Raw genomic sequence first — 21,658 nt, forward strand, 5'->3', positions numbered from 1 at the left:
TTGACTCAACCCTACCCCACTCGGACTGAGGAAATCCTCCGTCATCGGGCCAGAGATGAAAGAATCACCCTACAAAGCGGAAACACCTAATTCAGGCTTGCCAAGGGCAGGATTTGGTAGAAAATAAATGACCAGTGTCCTTGGTCGGTTGGTGGGTTTGGGCTGGAAGCGTGAGACCGCCCTGGTATGAATCATGACCGATATATATCACTGGAAAGGCGCTTACGTGATTCAAAGTTTCCATGGGGCTAAAAAAAAAAAAAAAATGAGAAACATCTGTTGGAGCAGTAAACAGCTGTCCCTCCAAGTTCCCGGGCTCTGAGAGGATGCCGCCGAGGGCGGGGCTCCTCCCACACCTGCAGCTTCCGTGCTGGGCTCTCGTGACAGTCGCCGCAAGGTCCCCGGCCAGCGTGATGACAGCAGGCTCCTTCCAAACAGGAAAAGAAGTCGTAACTCAAAACCCACTCTCCTGCCAGCCCTGCAGGAAGCCAAGCCCGTCACCGCAGGAGGCCGCTTGGTTTCCTTCTGGAGAGGGCAGGAAGTGGGGGACTCTTGTCAACCGACCTAAGACGCACTCAGACATCCAGGAGGTGGGAGTCGCGGTCCGGTCCGCCGCCAGGTCAAGCCATGGGCATCGTTTGAGCCTCAGAAACTCCATCAGTTTCCTGCCACGTCCAGGATATTTATGCGGCGTTACCAGAGGCAACTTCCAAAATCCAAGAGGAAGAGGAAGCAAAACTTGAGGATGGCTCACTCCCCGAGACAGGGATGGGCTTTGCTTTCCTCGGGGGCACACTGGCCAGGGCGCTGGGGTGCCCATCCAGAGGAAGAGGGCTGGCAAATGTGCACATGAACCACAGCCCAAGACAGGTCCTCAGGTCCTCGGGGGAGGGCAGGGAGGACACCCCGTCCGAATTTCAAAGATGACTGTGTCTTCTGCAAAGCAGGTGCACGTTCCTGGTTGCCTTTCTTACCTGGTTTTGCTTTGTTTCATTTTGCTTTGTCGTTTTAAGCAGGGAGCATCTCCTTAGGCCCTGGAGGCTGGTGCATATGTGGTGTGTGCGTGCACACACACACACACACTCACACACACAAGGAGGGCTCCCCCAGTCCCTCAGGTGGGGCTGCAAAGCTCTGTCTCCAAAAGTGGTGGGCCACTGGGGATGGCGCCTCTCACCACTAGGGGCCTCCCTAAGAGAAGTGATGGGAGTTCCAGAGCCTGCAACCCAGCTCCTGTCCCCTCTATGTATAGCTTCCAGGGAGGGGCCACGTGTCTTAGGACCCACAGCAGCCCCAGGCCGGTTTGGACTGGCTGGTGCAGAGCCATGAAAGTCTTCTTCCCTTTGCCAACAAAATTTGGACTTGCTGGTGGCCACCGGGAGCTGCCATGTGACTTGACCAAAGGCAACGTGACAACCTCCAGCTCACATTCGAGAGTCAGGCAAGCCCCCAGTGGGATATTGGAGGCACCCTCCCCTACCCGTCTCCCCTCCCCCTCTCCTGCGGTTGCCCTCGGTGCCCAGACACAGACCCAGGTGCAAGACCCACCGCGCAGCCTGGTGGCAGCTGCTGCGGGTTTTAAATACCACCCGACTTCCCCAGAGACCTCCAAGGGGACAATGAGAAGAAGGCCGAGAAGGCCGCTCTGCAGGAAACCCAACAGCCCGCGATTGGCCTTTAAATGCCTGCACCTAGGGCCTGGGGAGGCTGCCAGGGGGCGCGTGGCCCTAGGTGGCTTCAGCACTTCCCACTTGCGGTGACTTCATTTGCAAAATAAGGAAGAGCCCCATTGCTCAGGCCTATTTGCATCCTGTTTTGAGATGATCATCTAGGAGTTACTTTGAGCCTCTTGAAACTGGAAGTGTTTTCTAAACGAAGCCCGCGGTAGGATCCTTGCAAGCCCAGGACACAGCCGAGGGTGAACACAATTAAATTGTGTTTCTCAAAATCTCCCCGGGGCGGGGGGGAGGGGGGGGGACACGTATGTGCGTATCCACATGGATAGATGTGTGTGTGTGTGTGTGAGTGTGTGTGTGTGTGTGTGTGTGTGTGATCACTCACTTCACCTCCTGGCCTCCCTTCTGCAAACTCAAGACAATTTATTCTAGTCTGTTCGGCAGGTGGCCGGAAAAGACCAGACTCAGAGCCCACAACTACCTGTGTTGCCCTCAAACTCGAAACTCTGTGGGAATCTAGGGTCCTGGGAAGGGGGGCGTGGCCCGAAGGTGCCAGCACCCACAGGCTTTTGCTCTTGAAGATACCATCAGTGGCTTCCGGCGGGCGGGCGGTCGGGAGGCTGTTTCCTTCCAGGCCCTGGGGTGTGGTCAGGACTCCAGCTGCACACACGCGCCTGCGTCCCCCACGTGAACCCCCAACGCTGCTGGGGCTTGGGTCCCGTCCTCCTGCCTGGTGCCCCCACCCAGCCACCGCCGGGCACCACACCAGTAACCGTGAGGCCCCGAGCCCGGGCCTCGATGACCCCACGCAAAGCAGCGACCGGAGTGAGCTCTCTCCTGCCTGAGAGCGGAAGCGAGCGCGAAGGAGCTGGCTGCCACAGGCAGACCGGCCACGGCAAGGAGCCCAGAGTCCTTGAAGCACTTCCTGGTGACCCCAATTATTCTATTAGTAGCTGTGCTAATAAACACTCGGGAGCACCTCTGCACTGACGTCTTCCGTAACCCCCCAGGGTCACACACTGCCAACCTCCAGCCCCGAGGCGGAAACCATCTTCCTGCGGCCTCACCGCTGCTCAGCAGTACAGCTCAGCCTGGAAGGGTCTGCAGTTCTAGAAGATTCCATATGCCAGGAGAAGTAGTGCTTCCTCGCAGGGCATTTCAGGCACGTCTGATGAGCCCTAGAAACTGCACGAATGCTCACAGAAGCACGGGCGGCCCTCTCAGGGCCAGAGGGCCGCCTGCCCTGGGTCGGCCCAGCCACAGGAGTGGCTTGGGTGACTGCCGCCGCACATCTGACAGCATTTGAGTCACTTCCATGTGACCCTCGGTAGAGACGCAAATAGACCCTTTGATGTGTGGGTCCCTAACTGAGAAGCCATGTGCTCTCACCGGGCCCTACAAAGGGGTTTGGGGTTCCCTCCTCCCACTTCCTCTTCCTTTTGGTGAAAGGAAAACACACGGAAATGACATGGAAAGGCCACTGGGCCCGATGCTTCCGGGCTGTCACTGCCCCCGAGTGCTTCAGCACACATGAGGAGGGGACCCTGGGGCCCTGGGAAGCAGAAACCCAAAGCCAGTGCAGGGGCTGCGGAGTCACATGTTGGGCCGTCCAGGAGCCAAGGGGCAGGTCAGAGGCATAAAGCCCTCGTTGGCCCTGCCGTCCAAGAGCTGTTTCATTCATGTGTCTGTTCATTCATTTATTCGTCAGATCTGTATTAATTGCATGCCCGTGGGTGCCAGGCACTGTGAGGCGCACAGGGAATTCCCAGTGAGATCCCTGCTTTCGGGAAAGTTCCATTCTAGTCGGGGAGCCCCACGATACACAAGTCACTCACACTACTCAGCCATCTCATCCAACAAAAATGTGCCAGGTGCCTATGATGTCTCAGAACATTCAGTATCTGTGAAAATAAATCATATGTTATGGGGAATAAGCACCCCCATACACCTGCTCTAAGCCAAGGTGTTAAACTAAGTCTGGATTGGCAAACCGGATTGATCATAGGAGAAAGGGGTGGGGTAGAAAGAGAGGTTTGTCTCAAAGGAGCCATCTATCAGCCTTTCTCAAACTAGGTCTGGAGCAGCCACCTCCATGTAGCGTCCAAGGATGGTTCTCTTTGCACAAAGGCAGCCCCAGATGAGAGGCAGCTGGCCAATCTCCTGAAGAGCCTGAGAAGGGCACACACCCCATTCACTTACCCTGTGCCCAGTCTGCGACCAGCCAAAGAGCACCTCGGAGGCATCCAAACCGTCAAAGTGTCGGTCCTGGGGCAGGCTGGCCCCAGCCAGAGCTACCACAGTGGGGAAGATGTCCAGCACACTACAGAAAGAACAAGACAGCGTTGACCCCGGCTATTCCCAGACTCTCTCCCTGGTCATGCTGTGGTCAAGGCCCACCCAAACAAGCCCAGACTGAGCATCCACATCCTCCCATATGGCCCCCTCCTCTGCCTGCCTGTCCTTTCTTTGGGTTCCACCTGGATTTCTTCTTCTTCTGGAAGAAGCAGAATGGCACAGTGGTTTCCCACCCAGGCCCGGTGGCCGAGAGTTACCTGGACTCGAATCCCAGGGTTGTATCTATCTGGCTTCTTAATGCCTTCATTTTCTATTTTCTAAAATGGGCATGATGATAGTGCCCACTTTAGAGAGTGTGGATGAGGCACACAGATAAGGCATAGAGAAGAAGACCTGGCACTCTAGAAGGGCTCATTGGGTGTTTGTGTTATGATTATTCACAAGAGGGGTGCCTGGGTGGTTCAAATGATTGAGAATCTCCCTTTAACTCGGGTCATGATCCCAGGGTCTTGGGATCGAGTCCTGTGTTGGACACTCTGCTCAGCACAGAGTCTGCTTCTCCCTCTCTTTCTGCCCCTCCTCCCACTTGTGCTCTCCATCTCTCTCTCTCTCAAATAAATAAAATATGTTTTAAAAAATAATTATTCACAAAAGCACCCTTATGGAACTACCTAAGAACAAAGGGGCTCCACCTGTCACCAGGTAGGCCGCAGCCACTAGCTGAGAGGGGACACTGTGTGGCAGGTACCTGCTGGAAAACATACACTTCATTATTCCTTCCACGGGTCTCTGGATCACAAATATTTAGTCTTGGTTTAAAATGCCATAGTATGTGACACATTCCACCCCTTTATTTCAGTTACTTTTTCCTCATTACAAAATAGTAAATGTTTATGTGAAAAAAAATAGAACATCCAGAAATATAAAAGAGAGAACAATGCACGATGGGTGCATTACCCGAAGGTAGCCACTGTTACCATCTTGGTGAATTTTGTTAATGTGATTTTTTTAAAGTCATGTGGCACAATTTTACTCTCTTCTAGGGCACATCTCCTGCCAGCCTGCTGTGCTTTGTCAGGAAAAAAACCTCTCCAGCATAAACAAATGGACTGTCCTTTCAACAAAGCTGTTTATGTCCACGGGCCAGGCCAACTGAGTCAGTGGGATGTGATGCAGTCAGGAAGGCAGGGCCAGGGCGAGGGGCACTCCCCCGGGAGAGAGGCCCCGTTGGCCTGAGGCTGGGCACAGTGCCACACTTCGGGCACACTTTTAGGGAGGCCTCAGGGGCCGCACTTCCCACTGCCATCACCCTGAAGTTCAGGGAGGGGTTCTCTGCCCAGCAAGAGGGGCTGGGGAAAGGACTGAGCTTCTACCCACCGTGTGGCTCTGCCTACAGCCCTGGACAGAACCTCTCCCTGGACCATGGCACAGACTGTTTCTGGGTTGCCTTCAACTTTCACGGTCCACACAGCTGGTGGCTTATCTCTCGAGATACGTGTTCCAGGAGCTGGCATCTCACACGGGCAAAGTCAAGGAGTGCAGAGTAAGCACTAACGGAGTCCGGCACAGTCCAGAAACCCGCCCAGGGTCCAAGGATCCTGGGACAAACTGGGCAGCGCCGAGCACTGCAGCACAGTCCGAGAAGGCCACACGGCTGGGGCCCCTTGGCTCTAGCTTTCTCTAGATAGCACCCCTAAGAGAGGCTGGTGCCACAGATGGGTCACAACAGCGAGCAAGAAAAACAGGATCCGTGTGAGATCGGAGTGTACGGCATACTTTCTCTTTCTATCTTATATTTTTCTCCCCCAGTGTCATGAGGTTTCACATCCTAATGGAATAAAGCCCGAAGTCTACTGTTTGTGGGACCCTAGCATCGCAGAACTGCTCAGGATCCTCAGAGGTACCTCGTCCTCCCAGAGGACAAAGAAAACCTCGGCCCACGAGAGTCTTCAAACATCTCCGACGACCCGACTCGCCAGTCCAGCATTGACCGCCAAGCCCAAGCTACCACCAAGGCTTTCCTTCTGTCTCAGAGGAAGCCAAGCCCCCGAGGTTAGCCTTGGAAGAGGGAGGGCCTCCTGGGCACACTACAGTCCCAGTGCCAGCCCGGAGGTGGGCACCCCCATCCCAGAGCTGGGCCCCCAGCCTAGGTGTGAGTTTGGAGGAAACCAGTGTTCTACAGAAGCCACCGAAGGGAGCCCAGCTGCTCCAAACCTCAAAACCCACCCCAGAAACTGGTCCTGGGAGTCGTCGAAAGCTTCGAGAAAGAGACACAAAAAACCTAGAACCTACATTTTCAAGTTTCTGTGGCTGATGCCACTTGGGATGGAGGCTTTGTGTAGGGCCACATTCTGACTTTCGTGGGATCTTCGTGGGCTGCTGCTTCCATACAAAATATGTAAAATCATATTTCATAACTGTGTTGACTGAAAGACGCATATAGAAATAGTAGATATTAAACCATTTTCTCCAACATAAAAGTTGGTTTTTTTTTTCTCTTTCTGATTTTAGAAGAAATTAAAAATCTGTATCCCTAAAAATTTCATGGGCCTGGCTCTGACCCTCCCCAGCCCAAGGGACAAGTCAGCCCTGGCTTCTGGAGGGATGAACCCCCCTGGGCCCGAGGTTTCTCTGCACAGTGACACAAAATGCTGCCATCAGAGTGGGCAGGGGGCCGCCTTTGCAGGTTCCGCTGCCCATATGAAAAGCGTTTCTTTCTTTCTTCATATGGCTTCAGCCATCCCAGGGCACTGAAAGTTGTTCGGAGGAAGTGTGCATGTTTGTGTTCCTATCCAAGGTGTTGCCATAGGAACCTGGGCGTAGAGAGCGGGCGACCCACCAGGAGGAGGATGCCGGAGGGTCCAAGGGTCCCGCCAGGAGCTCGCTGGGGCTGACCAGCAGCAGAGTCCATGTGTGGTTGGAAACTGGGGACAGGCCGTGCTGGGCTGTCCTAGGGGGAGAGCATCCCAGGACAGAGGGAAGGGCTGGGAAGGGAGGTGTTTCCTAGAAGCTGGGGAGGTTATATCTGGGAAAAGGCGGTGTGATCTGAAGACGGGAAGTGGGAAGGACAAGGGGGTTGCCAGGGGAAGGATTGAGGGTGCGTGGGCCTGAACACAGAGGGAGGAGACAGCAGAACTTCCTCCAGGTCGCAGGACAGTGAGAACTGTCCCTAGGACGTGGGAGCAGCTCCCCATTTAGTTGTTAGTCTCTTCCTGTCGGATTTCCCTCTCGCAAGCCCTGGGAAAAGCAGGTATGCACCCCTTCCTGGCCTAAGCCCCTCTGCGAACGGTTGAGAGGCTGCAGCTGCTCCCAGACCCCCACCTTGGGTCCCTCTTAGAGCCCAGCAGAACCCCCACTGCACTGTTTCCAGGGAACATGGGGGTCTCAGAGTGTCAGGAGCCCCCCCCCCCCCAGCGCAGAGCACAGCTAGGAGCAGGGGTGGGTGTGAGACCCCTCCCCATCTCCTGCTCCCCTGCCCACTGTCCACAGGAAAGAGTGGGGGACCCTGAAAGGAGATATGTGGCTAGACCTTGCTCTCGTGGTGACACCTAAACCACAGGACACTGATGTGAACATGGACTCCTGGGCCTGGGGACAGTACAGAGGCAGGCGAGTCACCCTTCCACACAACTGACAGCACTGCAGGTATCCGGAGAGAGCCACGAGGCAGCCCAGGGGACTGTGTGCTCTCCTGGCTAAGCGGAACCTTTAGAGATCCGGTCACCTTGTATTTGTCCCCGGAATCTGGGATTCCCTGTTCTGAACACAGATGGCAGTCTCCCGGCTCCGAGACGCAGGGCACAATCTTCACCTCTTTGCATATGGCGATGAGAGATCACAGACTATGGTTCTCCACGAGCACGAGTCTGCCCTCCCAGGGCACATCTGGTGCTGCCTGGAGACACTGGTTGTCACGACTTGGGTGGGGGGGGGGGGTTGCCATTGGCAACAAGTGGGTAGAGGCTACTCAACACCCTACGGTGTGTGTGCAGGAGAGGCCTCCAAACAGGATGCGCCTGCCCAAAAGGTCAACAGTGCCAAGGCTGAGCTGTCCCGCATTAGAGTCTGAGGTTCAAACCACCGGCCCCTTTTGACGTGTGAAACCAAAGCCCTGCTCTCCTGGGGGCAGGTTAGCTCCTCACCTTTGTCAGGAACTTTGCCCCATCTGCTCACTACTCCATCCCCAGTCCCCAGAGCAATGCCTGCCCCACAGCTGGACACAACAATAAAAATTTGGTGAATGAATGAATGAATTTCCCTCACTCTGTGATTGTGTCACTGGGCTTGGGGGCCAGGAGACGGCGAGGCCTTTCTTTGACCTCACTGCATGACATGGGTGTGCGGTGGAACTTTCGTTAACAGGGAGCATCTCTAAAAGGGAACCAATGGAGTCAGTGTGGATCCCTCTTCCCTTGCTATCCCCCTCCCCCCAACACACTTGTTACGTTTGTGTATTCACGTGAGTATCTATATCAAGCTGTCTACTCTCTTCCGTGACTTCTCAGGGCCACCAGAATTGAGGTGTAAGGGACTCTGGCCTGAGCTCTGAATGGCTCAGGGGAGTTATCTCTGTTCTAGAAGAAGATCTATATCCATCCGAGGAATAAAGTGCTGGCAAAGGTGATAAGCACCCTGGGTGGGAGAGCCTGGCTGGGCTCCCAAGGACATGAAGCAGTCTCCTCGGTTTATTAAAAACGGATCATGAGGCTATCCTCCTTAGAGCTGAGCCTGCAGGAGTCACGGAAAAGAGCAGCAGAGACACAGTGGCCTGTCCTGGCAGTAAGGACACGCCACCCCGGCTTGCTTTACGTGGATCGATTCACGTGGGGCAACAGCTAGGAGGTGAATTCTATGGACACAAACTTTCCTGCTACAGTTGAGTCTACTTTCACGCCAAAAAAAAAAAAAAAAAAAAACCATGTTACGGGGAGCTGATGGGGTGACATTGGTATTGTCCTGGCAAAACTCCAGGGGCCCTCAAGCAAACGTTATCTTGTACCAAGACTCACTTTTTTTCAGCCACCCGGCTATATCCCCTAAGATAGGTGCCCCCTCGGAGGCCTTAAATCATTAACGGAGCAATGTTATTGCACTGCTGCTGCGACGGCCGACTGTGGGTGCAAACAGCCTTCTCAGATGAGAAGCACGCGCTCGGTTTTTGGGGCTGGAACTTGAGAGATTGCCCAGTTATTTGTGCATGTGCGGCCCAGCCTGTGAACACTTGGCCCGACTGCACCAAGTCAGCCCCATAAAAAGCAGCCCATCTGGCCCTCTTCCCGGCCAGCCTGACATCACGGACTCCAGCCCACGCTGTTGCTGTCACACCTGCTGGCACCCCCCTGACAACACGCTGCCCCCTCCTGACTGTATTGGGCAGGGCTGAGCCGAGCCCTGGGGCCTGCCCCCGTACCCCCCACCCCACCCCGGGCTGCCAGGGACAGTGCCTAACCCACCCCCCCTCTGGTCATCAGAGCTGTTTACCTTCGCCTGGGCTCCAGTCTTCCTCCCTGCTCCCCACCAGGTCTGGGGTTGCTGGAAGGAGCCCAGGAGCCTTGTTTTCCTCTGTGAGGCTGTGTTCTTTAGGCTACAACTCATTCGGCTAATGAGAGAGCCTGTGGAACTAACACATTCGTCTCTAACCAGCCCATTCGTCTCTAACTGAGCACAAGAGTAGCACCCAGTCCCCCTTGTCAGTGAGTACAAGTGCAGAACCGCAGAGAGGAAGTCCCCAACGGAGTGAGTGACAAGTTCCCATCGTAAGACTGGGTCATACAGAGAGCTGCATGCAAGTGCCCTCAGAATGGCACACCACACCACGTGCTGTGCCGAGGAGATGGCCTCCTGGATCTGCCTTAAAATAACAAGATAAGGGATCCCTGGGTGGCGCAGCGGTTTGGCACCTGCCTTTGGCCCAGGGTGCGATCCTGGAGACCCAGGATCGAGTCCCACGTCGGGCTCCCGGTGCATGGAGCCTGCTTCTCCCTCTGCCTATGTCTCTGCCTCTCTCTCTCTCTCTCTCTGTGTGACTATCATAAATAAATAAAAATTTAAAAAAATAACAAGATAAGAGTCGGGGGTGGGATATTATCACATTTTAGAGTCATCCTTCTAGTAAAGGGAGCAGCCCATCAGTTCATCTCACTGAAAGGGAGGCTTCAAGGCCACAGGTAGGCATGTCCTCACCTAGGGTTCATTCTTTCCTGGTCAGCCCGTTGGGGCCACCTCCTCTCCCTCCCCTCCAGGGCAGGGGGACACCTAGATTCCTTTATTGGGCCCATGTGATTGCTGGTGATAAGCTGGCTTCACACAGGCATCCTGAGGCCACCTGCCCTCACCCCCGAGGATGGAATAATTATGGCTTCTATGGTCTATTCTCTCCCGTCAGCTGAGCCCAGACCAAAAAGGGAGATGCTGCTGCTAACTTCTCTGCCACCGCAGCGTCAGCAGACACCGTCCTCTCTCCACGTCGAGGCCATGAAACCCACCCAGGCCCCTCTTCACTCCAACATGACCCCCAGAGGATGGCTGGGAAAGAGCCACTCTTGCTGTAAGTAGCACAGGTACCTGGGAACACCTGGCCAGGGCAGGTGGCCGAAGGGGGTCTCTCTTCTTGGGGTTTTTGGCCATTAGAACGTCGATTCATGATTTTCTTGCTCTGAATCCCAACATTTCAAGATAGTTTGGGTCTCATACCTTAACAGAGCAGTGCTGGTGACATTGACGGGAACTCTCCCAGGCCAGTAAGCCAGAGCCGGGACGCGGTGGCCTCCTTCCCAGGTGGTCTGCTTGGCTGGACTGCCCCCTGCGATAGGACACATGCAGTCAGGTCTCTAGCACCACGGGCCTCTTCTAAAGGCACCCTGAGAGCTTCCGATCCCTCCAACAAACGGATGACTTCTTTAGTAACCAGCTATTTTTACGCCTCTAGCTAACATCTTGCATTCTGTGCTTTTATTTTCCTGGATTCAACATATATAAACAGGTGCTGCTGTCACTCTCTGTGGAACCAGGTCACTTTATTTTCTTCATGACTTCACTTTTAACACTTTTAATTGTCTGATGTTTGTTCATTGACTCGCTGATGGTGTCATCTCCACACCAGGAGACTCCATCAGTCTCCTACAACCAGGAATGGTAGGTATTTAACAAATATGTTGAATAAAAATGACTTTGTCTTCCTACTGCTCATGTGACTGTTTAGGCTAAAAAATATATATATATATATACAATTATTTGAAAAGACAGAAAGGCAGAAACTCCCCCAGCTATTTGATCTGTTCAACGCCCAACAACTGACCTGGCATGGATTTTATTGTTGTATTTCTGTTTGCTTCGCTTCGCTTTGTTTTTCTTTGACTTAATGAGTTGTTCTCATGTTGTAGAGACAGCATTAGTAATAGCTCCGACCTCTTGCCTCTTGGGGGGCTTGGGGGTGGGTGGGTGGGGTAAGAACAATCTATGTGCAATCTATGAATTTCCACTTTGGTGATTAAAAGGAATTATTTTCATAACCACTACTCAAAAGTGACCACCAGTCTAACGATGACCAGCGGGCTGGAAGAGATGAGGTCATGTTTTATGGAAACATCCTGAATTCATGTAGCGTTGAATTAGCCATGACCATCCCACCACTCCCACACACACCCCACCCTCATCCCACTGAGCCAAGGATTCCACAAAGTTAGCGTGTAGGAAGCCCTTCCAAGGCAGACGCTGTATGTGGCGCACACATATCGTGGTCATGCAACCTCCCCATGTTTGGCTGGCATGGCTATGAAAGCGGCGATGATGGGCAGGAGGGGGGTGCAAGACCAAGGAGTCTGTCGCTCTGCACTCACACTGCAGCAAACAGAACCTCTAATGTCCCTGGCCCAGCACGTCCCACCGGAAATGCTCAGCATTCTTGGGATTTTCTCCTAACCAGCTTTGGAGTCCCCCAAGTGTTGAAGTAAGAAACAAAACATAAAACAACTCACATCTATGGACTGTTTATGCTCAGGGGTGTGGGACTCTCAAAACCAAGTGGAGTTCGGCAGGCAAAGCGGGAAGCTCTTTGCTAGTTTGTCGAAAGCCACACCTCCCAGAAATGCGTTCGGAGCCCACTCTCAATTTTTCACGCACATGGGACAGAATCCAGAGCTGCGGCAAGCCTGAAATGCACTCCCACGTGGCCCTGGAATGCATAACTCAAGCTGCAGCTCAAGGCCAAAGAGCAGAGAGGAAGCATCCCAACTGCACGTGCTGGAGCTCTGCAGATAATTCCCCTCCCCGGGGAGGGACATCTGTATGGAAGCCTGGGGGGACAGGTGGGTGAAAGCATGGAGCCTGTTTCTTTGCAAATCCACGCTGCACAAAATTCAAACAGATTGGCTTAGTCTTTGAGGCCAGATGCTAAGGACCAGTGAAGCCCCCAGTGCTGAGAGGCAAGCCCAGAATTCCGACAGCCAACGGGAAGGCAGGAGCCGAGGGCCTGCCCGGCGGTGGGCATGGGTACCAGGCTTGGTCTCTGCCCCCAGCATGTTTCCAGAAGAACACACTAGCTCCCCATTAATACATTTGCTGGTTGATCTTCACCACGAGGGGCTCTGCTTGTCCCCCACCACCTTTTGTGTGGCTCTTTTTCAGGCAACCGATCCTCCTAATTTGGTTCTCAGAGAAAAAAATTGTTCAATACGTTTGCCTTATTTCAGGAGCGGGTGGAAAGCTGGAGGGATTCGAAGGAATCCAGCCAGTTATAAAAAGTATGTGTGTCAGTGCAGTGGACAGCCCACATGGAGAGGTTCTGGAGCCAGGAGGAAGAGGATGGCTGGGAGAAGCCCCCCAGTATGACCACTTGAGGAGCGATCCCCACTCTGTGTCGTCAAAACCGGCCAGCCAGCGCCGGCTGCACCCTGGCTTCTGGCTTTAACAGAAAGACACAATTACATATTCCAGCCAGGCCCACAGACTTCCTACTGTAGCAGAATTTATCTTAAAGGAGTCCAGAGAATGAGTAAGCAATTATAAAAAATAGATTCCCCTGGGATGCCTGGGTGGCTCAGTGGTTGAGTGTCTGCCTTCGGCTCAGGCCGTGATCCTGGGGGTCCTGGGATCGAGTCCTGCATTGGGCTCCCCACATGGAGCCTGCTTCTCACTCTGCCTGTGTCTCTGCCTCTCTCTCTCTCTGTGTCTCTCATGAATAAATAAAATCCTTAAAAAAAAAAAAAGTAAATCTCCCTTGTTGAATTATTACATTGTACACCTGAGACTAACATAACGTGGTGTGTTAATTGCAAATTTAAATTTTTTTTCTTAAATCCCCCTTAGCATGGAATTGTCTTGCTCTAAATCCCAGTAGCTCATTGGCTGACTGCATAGTGGACAAACTTAAAAAGATCCCACTGGCATCCTCTGTGGGGTGCCCAGAGTTGTGGAGTCTGAATTTCAGAAACATCTAACAGTGTTTCCTTCAGTTTATCTGCACAGCTAAGGCTGAGCCCCTGCCCCCCAATACTCTGCAATGATACGAAAGGAAACTCATTCTGAGCTAAACGTAATAACCACAGTAACCACAATATCTCGTATTTGTTGAGCCTTCCCTATGCACCAAGTTAAAGTACCTCGAAGCATGACGCTAAGTGCTTCCCTGAATTATCCCATGTAATCCTACTGACAACCTTGCAAACTAGGCACTATTATCCCCATTTTTGAGACGAAGACACGGAGGCTCAGAGAGATTAACCAATTTGTCAAAGGTCACATAGCTAGCAAACACCAGGGCCAGGATTTGAATCCAAGTCTAACTACATAGCCAGCCCCTGACCCATCAAAGCTTTTAGCACAGTGGCTCCCACCCATCCCTGAATGTATATTAGGATGACAAGGGGAGCTTTTTTTTTTTTTTTTCATTTCAAAATGCTGAATTTTTTATTTACTTTAAAAAAAATTTTTTTTTATTGGAGTTCAATTTGCCAACATATAGCATAACACCCAGTGCTCATCCCATCAAGTGCCCGCCCCCCCCCCCCCCAGCCCCACGAGGGGAGCTTTTTAAAAATACCCAGGCCAAGTTTCCTTTCCCAGAAATTTTGAGTTCATTTGCCTGGGATGGTACCTGGACATTGCTATCTTCTAAAGGTAAATATCTAAAAACAGTTAATATCTGAAGATGGGAGAGCGCCCATCTAGGACAAGAGCAAGGGGCAAAATCAGGAAGTGGACACAGTGCGTTTCAAAATCAAAGGTGGCTTGGGACGCCTGCGGGGCTCAGCGGTTGAGCATCTGCCTTTGGCTCAGGTCGTGATCCCCGGGGTTCCGGGGTCGAGTCCCACATCGGGCTCCCTGCGAGGAGCCTGCTTCTCCCTCTGCCTGTGTCTCTGCCTCTCTCTCTGTGTCTCTCATGAATAACTAAATAAAATCTTAAAAAAAAAAAATTAAATGTGGCTTACCCGCTTTTTAAGCGTGTGTTTCATATTGCCCACACCTTTACACCTTTATGCCATAGGATCATAAATGTAAGCCTGTTACTCTCAGTAAACTTCATAGCGAAGCCCATCAATCGAACTCGTGTGCACTTTTGGATTTCAAAAGCTATTGGCCAGTTTAGATAAACCTTCAGACTTCGATCAGTGGCACCAGCCCATTCAAAGTGCCCGTTACATCTGGCTCTCTTTGGAGAAATGCACGTCTTATGGTCGTGAGAACACATTTTAGTGCGCCCGTGGTTAGTTATGACTCTCATTAAGGCAGAGCCTCTTACTTAAAGCCATAAATATTTAGCCTCAGCAACCAAAACATAAACAGAACCATGATTCATGAATTTGCTTACTTGTCCTCCCCTGGCTGCGGAAGTGAAGTGGCATTCCGTGATGCAGGGCAGACGGGGAGGCCCAGCATGACTCCCCGCCACCGCCCGCGCCTGCAAGTGGAGGTCTTTCCCCTCGCGGCCTGCTCGACGTCACTGAGTCACAAGGGCAGCCCGGCTAAAGGAGGGGGCTTGCTCAATACAAGAGAACCACCAGAAGACCCCCCCCCCAAGCGATTCTGACTTAATAAAGCCTAGAGTGGGGTTCCGATGCCAGCTGATTCCAATGCCAGTGGCCTGAGGAGCAGAGTTTGGGGAATATTAGCAAGATGGGAGGGAGGATGCCTCTGGAGTCCAGCAGGCCTGGGTTCTACATCCAGGGCCATTCTCGACATGTGGCCTTGGGCAGGATTCTTACCCTCCCTCAGCTCTGAAGGGGAAAAGATGATTGTGCCTATCTCACGGGGGGGAGGTGGGCAAAGCCACAGAAGATCATGTGTATCAAGCTCCAAAGCAAGGTCCCCCTGCACAGCGCCTGCAGGAAGTGCCTGACAGACGCCGTCCAAAGAAGCTCAACAAACAAACAAACAAAAACGAAACAACCTACGGAGGGTAAACAGCAGAAGTTGCAAGCTGGCAGCTCACACGCTGAATTCAGCCCTCTGACAGTCGGGTTTGGCACGAACGGGATTTTCTGAACTCATTCTGAATGTCATTAGACGGGGCCCTCTCTGCAGTCTGCTGAACCCCTAACGTGCTGCCCACCACTTAGGAAAACAAACATTTGCTCGTCCACATTACCTGCCTGGCGTTTGTATTTGTGACTCGGGTAGGACACGCCTGTCCCGAGGAGTGTGCATTCTCTAACCTTCTAAAGAAGCAGCCTTCGTTTCTAAATATAAATACGTGTCCTTGCCAAGGATACCCGCAGCATACTAGTTTTCTAGAAACACAGGGCAGACGGGCCTCTGTTTGGATGGGGGACTCTGGCTGGCCTGGGGTGGCCTTGAGCCGGGTGATGGGGACATTCCAAGCCAACGTCCCGGCCAACGTCCCGGAAGGAGACACAATTTGACTTCCACTGGGTCCCCCAACCAGCTGGCCCTGCCCCCCAGCAGGGCCAACAGCCAACATCCCTTGTCCGCTCTCCCTCACCCAGCCCCACCTCTGACCTCTCTCCACCCCACCCCCTGCCCCAAGCGGAACAGAAGGCCCAGGATGCGGAGCCGCTTCCCAGTGGGAAAGCTTACGCAACAACCTGATAGCATCAAATTACAAACAACCAAGGTCTCCTAGAAGCTGAGGATGCCAAATTCAACAGAATGTTTCCTCATCACCAAGGGGGAGGAAGGAACAGTTCTGCTCTTCAAATAAAACAAGGAAAGATTTTCCAGACAGAGGAGCAGTCGGTTAGGGGGCAAACAAGCTGCTGGTTGTGTCCCGGGTAGGAAATAGGTCTGGAGTGGGGAAGGGAGGGCCTGCTGCTCCGGGCCAGGACCACGCTGGGGCAGCAGGGGGCAGGCACCCGCGGGTCCTCTTTGGGAGAAAGCAGGGGCGCTCTGCTCTGCTCGGGCCCAGCACCCCCTCCACCCGCGTTCAGTTTCTCTTCATCCCTGCAGGGGTGCAGGCCAAGCCCAGAGGAGCATCCTCACTCCTGCACAGGGTGCAGAGATGACTCCAGGAGACGCTGCCTCATCCCATCAGCTGAGCAAGGCGGCTTGGCCAGGAAAGGAAAGGGAAGACGAGGAGGGGGGCCTGGGGCCCCGGGAACAGGGGAAGGCAGCGCGTGGCCTGACGTAGCGGGCTGGCTGCGGGGAGAAAGAAGCAGGGCTCTGGGTACTGTTTGTCCTACTCCGTTGCGAAAACACTGACTGCCTTCTCCCTTTCATCTGCTCTCAAGACCCGGGCCCCTTACAGCAGGACGTGAAGGCATCCCACTGAAGAGGAACCTGGACGAGGAGGAGCAGGCGGTCCAGAGGGACCCCCAGCCTCCCTCCCGTGACCTGAGCCCTGGCGCCCAGCTCTTGCCACGCAGGCTCAGCCTAACTTTCCAGAGCCCCCCCACCCACCAAGCAGGCTCAATCTGACTTTCCAGAGCCCCCCCACCCACCAAGCGGTGCTTTGAGCAGAGAGGAGGAGGAGGAGGAGGGCTGTGGGGGAGCCCCAAAAGGAAGCCGGTTTGGAGAATGAGGAAGGGGAAGTGTTCACCCCCTAGGCCAAGTTCACCTTCAGGCTTTCCTGAGAAGAGCATGGCATCCGGCCCCCACCCCACTGAGAACTCAGCTCCTTGCCCCACTGGCACCACAGGAAGCCACAGGTGTATCTGCCTCGCTCCTAGAGAAAGAGTGTTCTCTCTCTCTCTCTCTCTCTCTCTCTTTTTTAAGTGATTAATATTATAATTTTATTCGATATGAAGAGTTTGGCTCTGCTGGATCAGATGAAACACGCACACATGCTGTAGCTGTGAAAAATCCCATTTTCCGTTTCCGTGTAAAGCAACATCTAGAGCAGCTGAGAGGGGGAAAAGTTATATTTTCAAAAATAGTTAAGCCAGACTGTTTCCTGGAGATACTTCATTCATTTTTCATCCTCAGATGCTACTAGCTATTTCTGGGAGGGCCAGACGTAATACCAACCGGTTTGGCTTTCCCGACGACTGTTAACAGACTATCCCACAATGAACCGGACTTGGCGCCAAAGGCACTGCGGTGACCCCCGACGTACACGTATTGTAAAACATGTGTTCCAAGTAAAAAGATCCAGATTCGCCAGAGTATGAAATGAGAAGACTGAAATCCAGCTTCAGAGCAAAGTTTCCAAGACTGAGGCTCCAAACACTTGGAAAGTCATCCATATGTTACTTAAGTTGCCCGCAGTCTTCGGTAGGGCTAGACGCTAATACTGACCAGTTTAGCTTAATTAACACCAACCGGTTGACTCAGCTGGGAATGAAGACACGGAGAATCATGGGGGTTAGTAGAGGACACGCACAAGGCTGGGTGCCCCCATCTGATGATGGTGGGCAGCACCCCATCTGATGCTCCCATCCATCCAGCGAGTGGGGTCTACCTTGCAGAGGGAGGAAACTGGGTTGTCCAGGGGAGGGGCCCGGTGGGCACCGATTCGTAAGTGGGGTTGAGATTGGAGCCCCATTGGGGCTTCCAAAGCCATGAGCTCCCTCCACCTCTCCACTCAGCCTCCTGCAGATTTAGAAAGATTCACACTGTTAGGGGAGCCAAAGACATTTTTCTTGACAACCGTGAAGTCCAAAGAAGCAACACGGGATTTTCCAGACGGCTGAGCAGTTAGCCGAGTAGAACAAGGTGTGACTACAGCCATGGTGTAGGTTGAGTTATGAGCTGGTGGGGGTCAGATGACAAGGCCCCCTTGGCCAATGGCTGGCCTCGGGAAGCCCTTCGCCCTGCTCCACCTCAGTTTCCTCGTGTGGCCAACAGGGTGGTTGGAACAAAGATCGCGGAGGTGTCCTCCTACCCTGGCATTCTTTGAGTGCAGGGATTTGGCTGGGGATTCATTCACCTGCTGTCCTCATTTATCACGCAGGGCTTGGTGGAAACGGGTCTAGCCTTGTCCCTCTCTCTGCCCCCAGCCCCACCAACCTAAGAGGGATGTCTTATAATTGAGCAAGAGGCCAGGAAGAGTGAGAGATGGGAGGCAAGTGTTTAGGGGTATGTGGTTTTCTCTGGGGGCGGGGAGATGTCTGAGGGCTCTGCAGTGAATGTGCTCAATGCCAGTGGGTTGTACACACTAAGAGGGTCCATCTTCTGTCCCAGAATCTCACTTCAAAAAAAAAATCGAAAAATGTCGCCTTTACTCACAAAACGTTTCCACGAATCCATGTTTCTTTAGAATCAAGGCCTAAATGGTCTGTCTGAAACAAAAGTCCCTTGACCACTAGCCCCGGCTCTCACTCTGGCCTCGCCTCCCCCTACATGACCCACTTCTACGAGCTCTGGACACACACACAACTAGGCAGCTCCTGTGCTGTGCTCTTCCCGCCGCTTCCCCAGGCTGCTCATGGCCCCCTCCCCTGCACATCCCTAGCTGTGGCCTACTCATTCTTCAAAACTCACACCACTCGGGGAAGCCTTCCTGTGTCTTTCTCATGTGGATGAGATGTCCTCGTGCTCCTCTTTATCATGGAGTCCTTACCCATATTACAATCTCCTGCTGAAGTGGAGGCTCCCAGCACAGTCCAACAAAACTGCCTGCAGTGATGGAAATGGTCTCTGTTCACACTGTCCACTATGGTAGCCACCAGCCATATGTGGCTTCTGGGCCCTTGCAGCATGGCCAGGGCGCCAGGTGTACGAGACAGGGTAGCTCTCGACAGGTGGCACCCAGATTTTAACCTGCACCAAAAATCATCTGAAGGACAAGGTAAAACACAGGTTGCAGGGTCCCTCCCCAGAGTTTGTGACTCAGCAGGTCTGGGGTGAGGCCCTAGAATTAGCACTTCTAACAAGTTCTCAGGTAGCGCTACTGCTGCCGGTCCAAGGCCATAGCTTGGTAACTGCTGGTCTCCATCTGAAACTTCTAGATTCATATGGTTTCCACGTGGATATTCTAGTTTGGTGGTTCTAGGGGTGATTCCTGGACCAAACATTTCAGTGTCACCTAGGAGCCTGTTAGAAATGCAACATGTTCATGGCTATCCCAGAACTACTGAGTCTGAACTAGAGGATCCCCAGAGGACTGTCTGCACGTTAAAATCTGAGAAACAACAACAACAACAACAACAACTAACTAAATAAATAAATAAATAAATAAATAAATAAATAAATAAATAAAATCTGAGAAACAGGAACACCTGGGTGGCTCAGCTGATTGTCTGCCTTCAGCTCGGGTCATGATCTCAGGGTCATGGGATCGAGCCTGGAGTCAGGCTTCCTGCTTATCAGAAGTCTGTTTCTCCTTCTGTCCCTCCCCCTCTGCTTATGTGTGTCTGCTCTCTCTCCCCAATAAATAAATAAAATCTTTAAAAAAAATAAAATCTGAGAAACACTGCTCTAGACCATCACTCCATAAAGCCAGGGGCTTTATTGATCTTTGCATCCCCACTTGCTGGCACAGAGTAGGTGCTCAACAAATGCCTGAAGGTCAAACCAAGAAAAGGAGAAGTGGAGGCTGCCCAGCTCATCATAATTGTGGGGTGTTTTTTTTTTTTTAAGATTTTATTTGTTTATTCATGAAAGACACAGAGAGAGAGGCAGAGACATAGGCAAAGGGAGAAGCAGGCTCCCTGTGGGGAGCCAGATGTGGGACTTGATCCCAGGACCCCAGGATCACGACCTGAGCCAGAGGCAGACACTCAACCACTGAGCCACCAGGTGCCCCTAATTGTGTTTTTTTTTTTTTAAAAAAAAAAAGATTTTATTTATTTATTTGAAAGAGGGCAGGGGGAGGGGCAGGTGGGGAAAGAGAGAATCCCAAGCAGACTCCATGCTGAGCACCAAGCCTTATGTGGGGCTCCATCCCCCAACCCCGAGATCACATCCTGAGCGGAAACCAAGAGCTGGACTCTTAACCGACTGAGCCACCCAGGCACCCGTCATAATTCTGTTTCTCACAGGGCAAAGTACTCCCCTCAAAGAACAGGACCCCACTCCCCATCACAAAACCTAATTTGTGATTTCAAAACTGTCATCAAGGGGAGAGAGACAAGATAAGGCTGGTCTAGATAGGAGATCAGAGGTCACCTTCTTAGGGAACAGAGGGCTATCTACAGAGGAGCCACTTACTGGTACATGGAGACCCCATCCAAGGTCTCCATAGCTTTCTGGAATTTTACACTGGAGAGTTCCAATTCCAGGCTCCTTCAGGCGTTCCAACTGAGCATTAGGGCCAGTAGCCTGGTCTGAGGGTATCCCAGGTATGGAGACGAGGATCAGCTAATGCAAAACCACTCCTAGCTCCCACTGTATCTCTCTACCCCCAGTCCTGGCACCTTTGTCTGCTTGTTTTTCCAGAGAACATTCCCGAATGGGACTAGTCAAAGAGATCAGTACGTATAGAGAGACACAACACCCTGACCGATGAAGCCCACTGGTCACCAAGCAGGTCGGGGGGAGGTGGCCCCCAGTTCTCCTGATCCCCAACTGGAATCTCCAGGCACAGCACCTGGCTATAGTCAAGGGCAGCCACCCACTTGTGAAGTTCTCAAGAGATCTGAACAGACACCAGGTTAAAGGTGACAAAAAAAAAAAAAAAAAAAAAAAAAGAAGCATCAGCACTTCCTTCTCGTCCCCAACCGTGAGATGCACAAAAGTTCTACTTTCTAGGTAACTGCCAGACTAATAGGAAAAACAGTCTGTGTCCTCTGACCTGGAGACAGTGAATGCCATAGCTCAGGAGCTGGTCAGTAGGGAAAGCCCAGCCCGGGGAGGGGGTGATCCCCCCAAGCCCACCTCTGAACCCCTTGGATATAAGCACCTTCCAAAAATTTATTTTAATCTTGTAGGACACATAAGACCAGGTTTTTGTGAGAAAAAAAAAAATCACATTTAGATCCTCCTTCCCCTCCCCAAAGGTAACCACCTCTCATGTCTTATCAACTGCCCATACCTCTCTCAAGATTTTTCTGAGAATTGTTATGCTTATTTTCATAGAATAAGATCATACTTTACATATCGCTCTGTAACCTGCTTTATTCTCTGAAAAGTATTTAAGATAAATATTTCCAGGTCAATAATATGTATCATTTCAGCAGTTCCTTAGAATTTCCGCAAATGTGCATGTCACCAAAAAAAAAAAAAAAAAAAAAAGTGCATGTCACCATTTCCTTAAGCACTCCTCTCTTGCTGGATCCTTGGGTAATGCCCAACTCTTTGGTTTTTTTTTTTGTTTGTTTGTTTGTTTAAAAACTATGTGGGGCACCTGGGCGGCT

General features: G+C 52.3%; 1 protein-coding gene across 6 annotated transcripts in view; it reads right to left on the bottom strand.

Moving 5' to 3' along the window:
* Window positions 1-21,658, bottom strand: part of ARSG (arylsulfatase G) — a 106,120-nt gene that overhangs the window by 4,869 nt on the left and 79,593 nt on the right. For all 6 annotated transcript variants that reach the window (XM_072746756.1, XM_072746755.1, XM_072746758.1 and 3 more), the window contains exons 9-10: window positions 10,665-10,773; window positions 3,876-3,996 (exon numbers count right to left, since the gene is read on the bottom strand). In XM_072746756.1, coding sequence (XP_072602857.1) covers window positions 3,876-3,996; window positions 10,665-10,773 — 230 coding nt within the window. The remainder of the gene's footprint in view (window positions 1-3,875; window positions 3,997-10,664; window positions 10,774-21,658) is intronic.

The sequence above is a fragment of the Vulpes vulpes genome, chromosome 2, assembly GCF_048418805.1.
Source record: "Vulpes vulpes isolate BD-2025 chromosome 2, VulVul3, whole genome shotgun sequence".
In the NCBI taxonomy this organism is placed as follows: Eukaryota; Metazoa; Chordata; class Mammalia; order Carnivora; family Canidae; genus Vulpes; species Vulpes vulpes.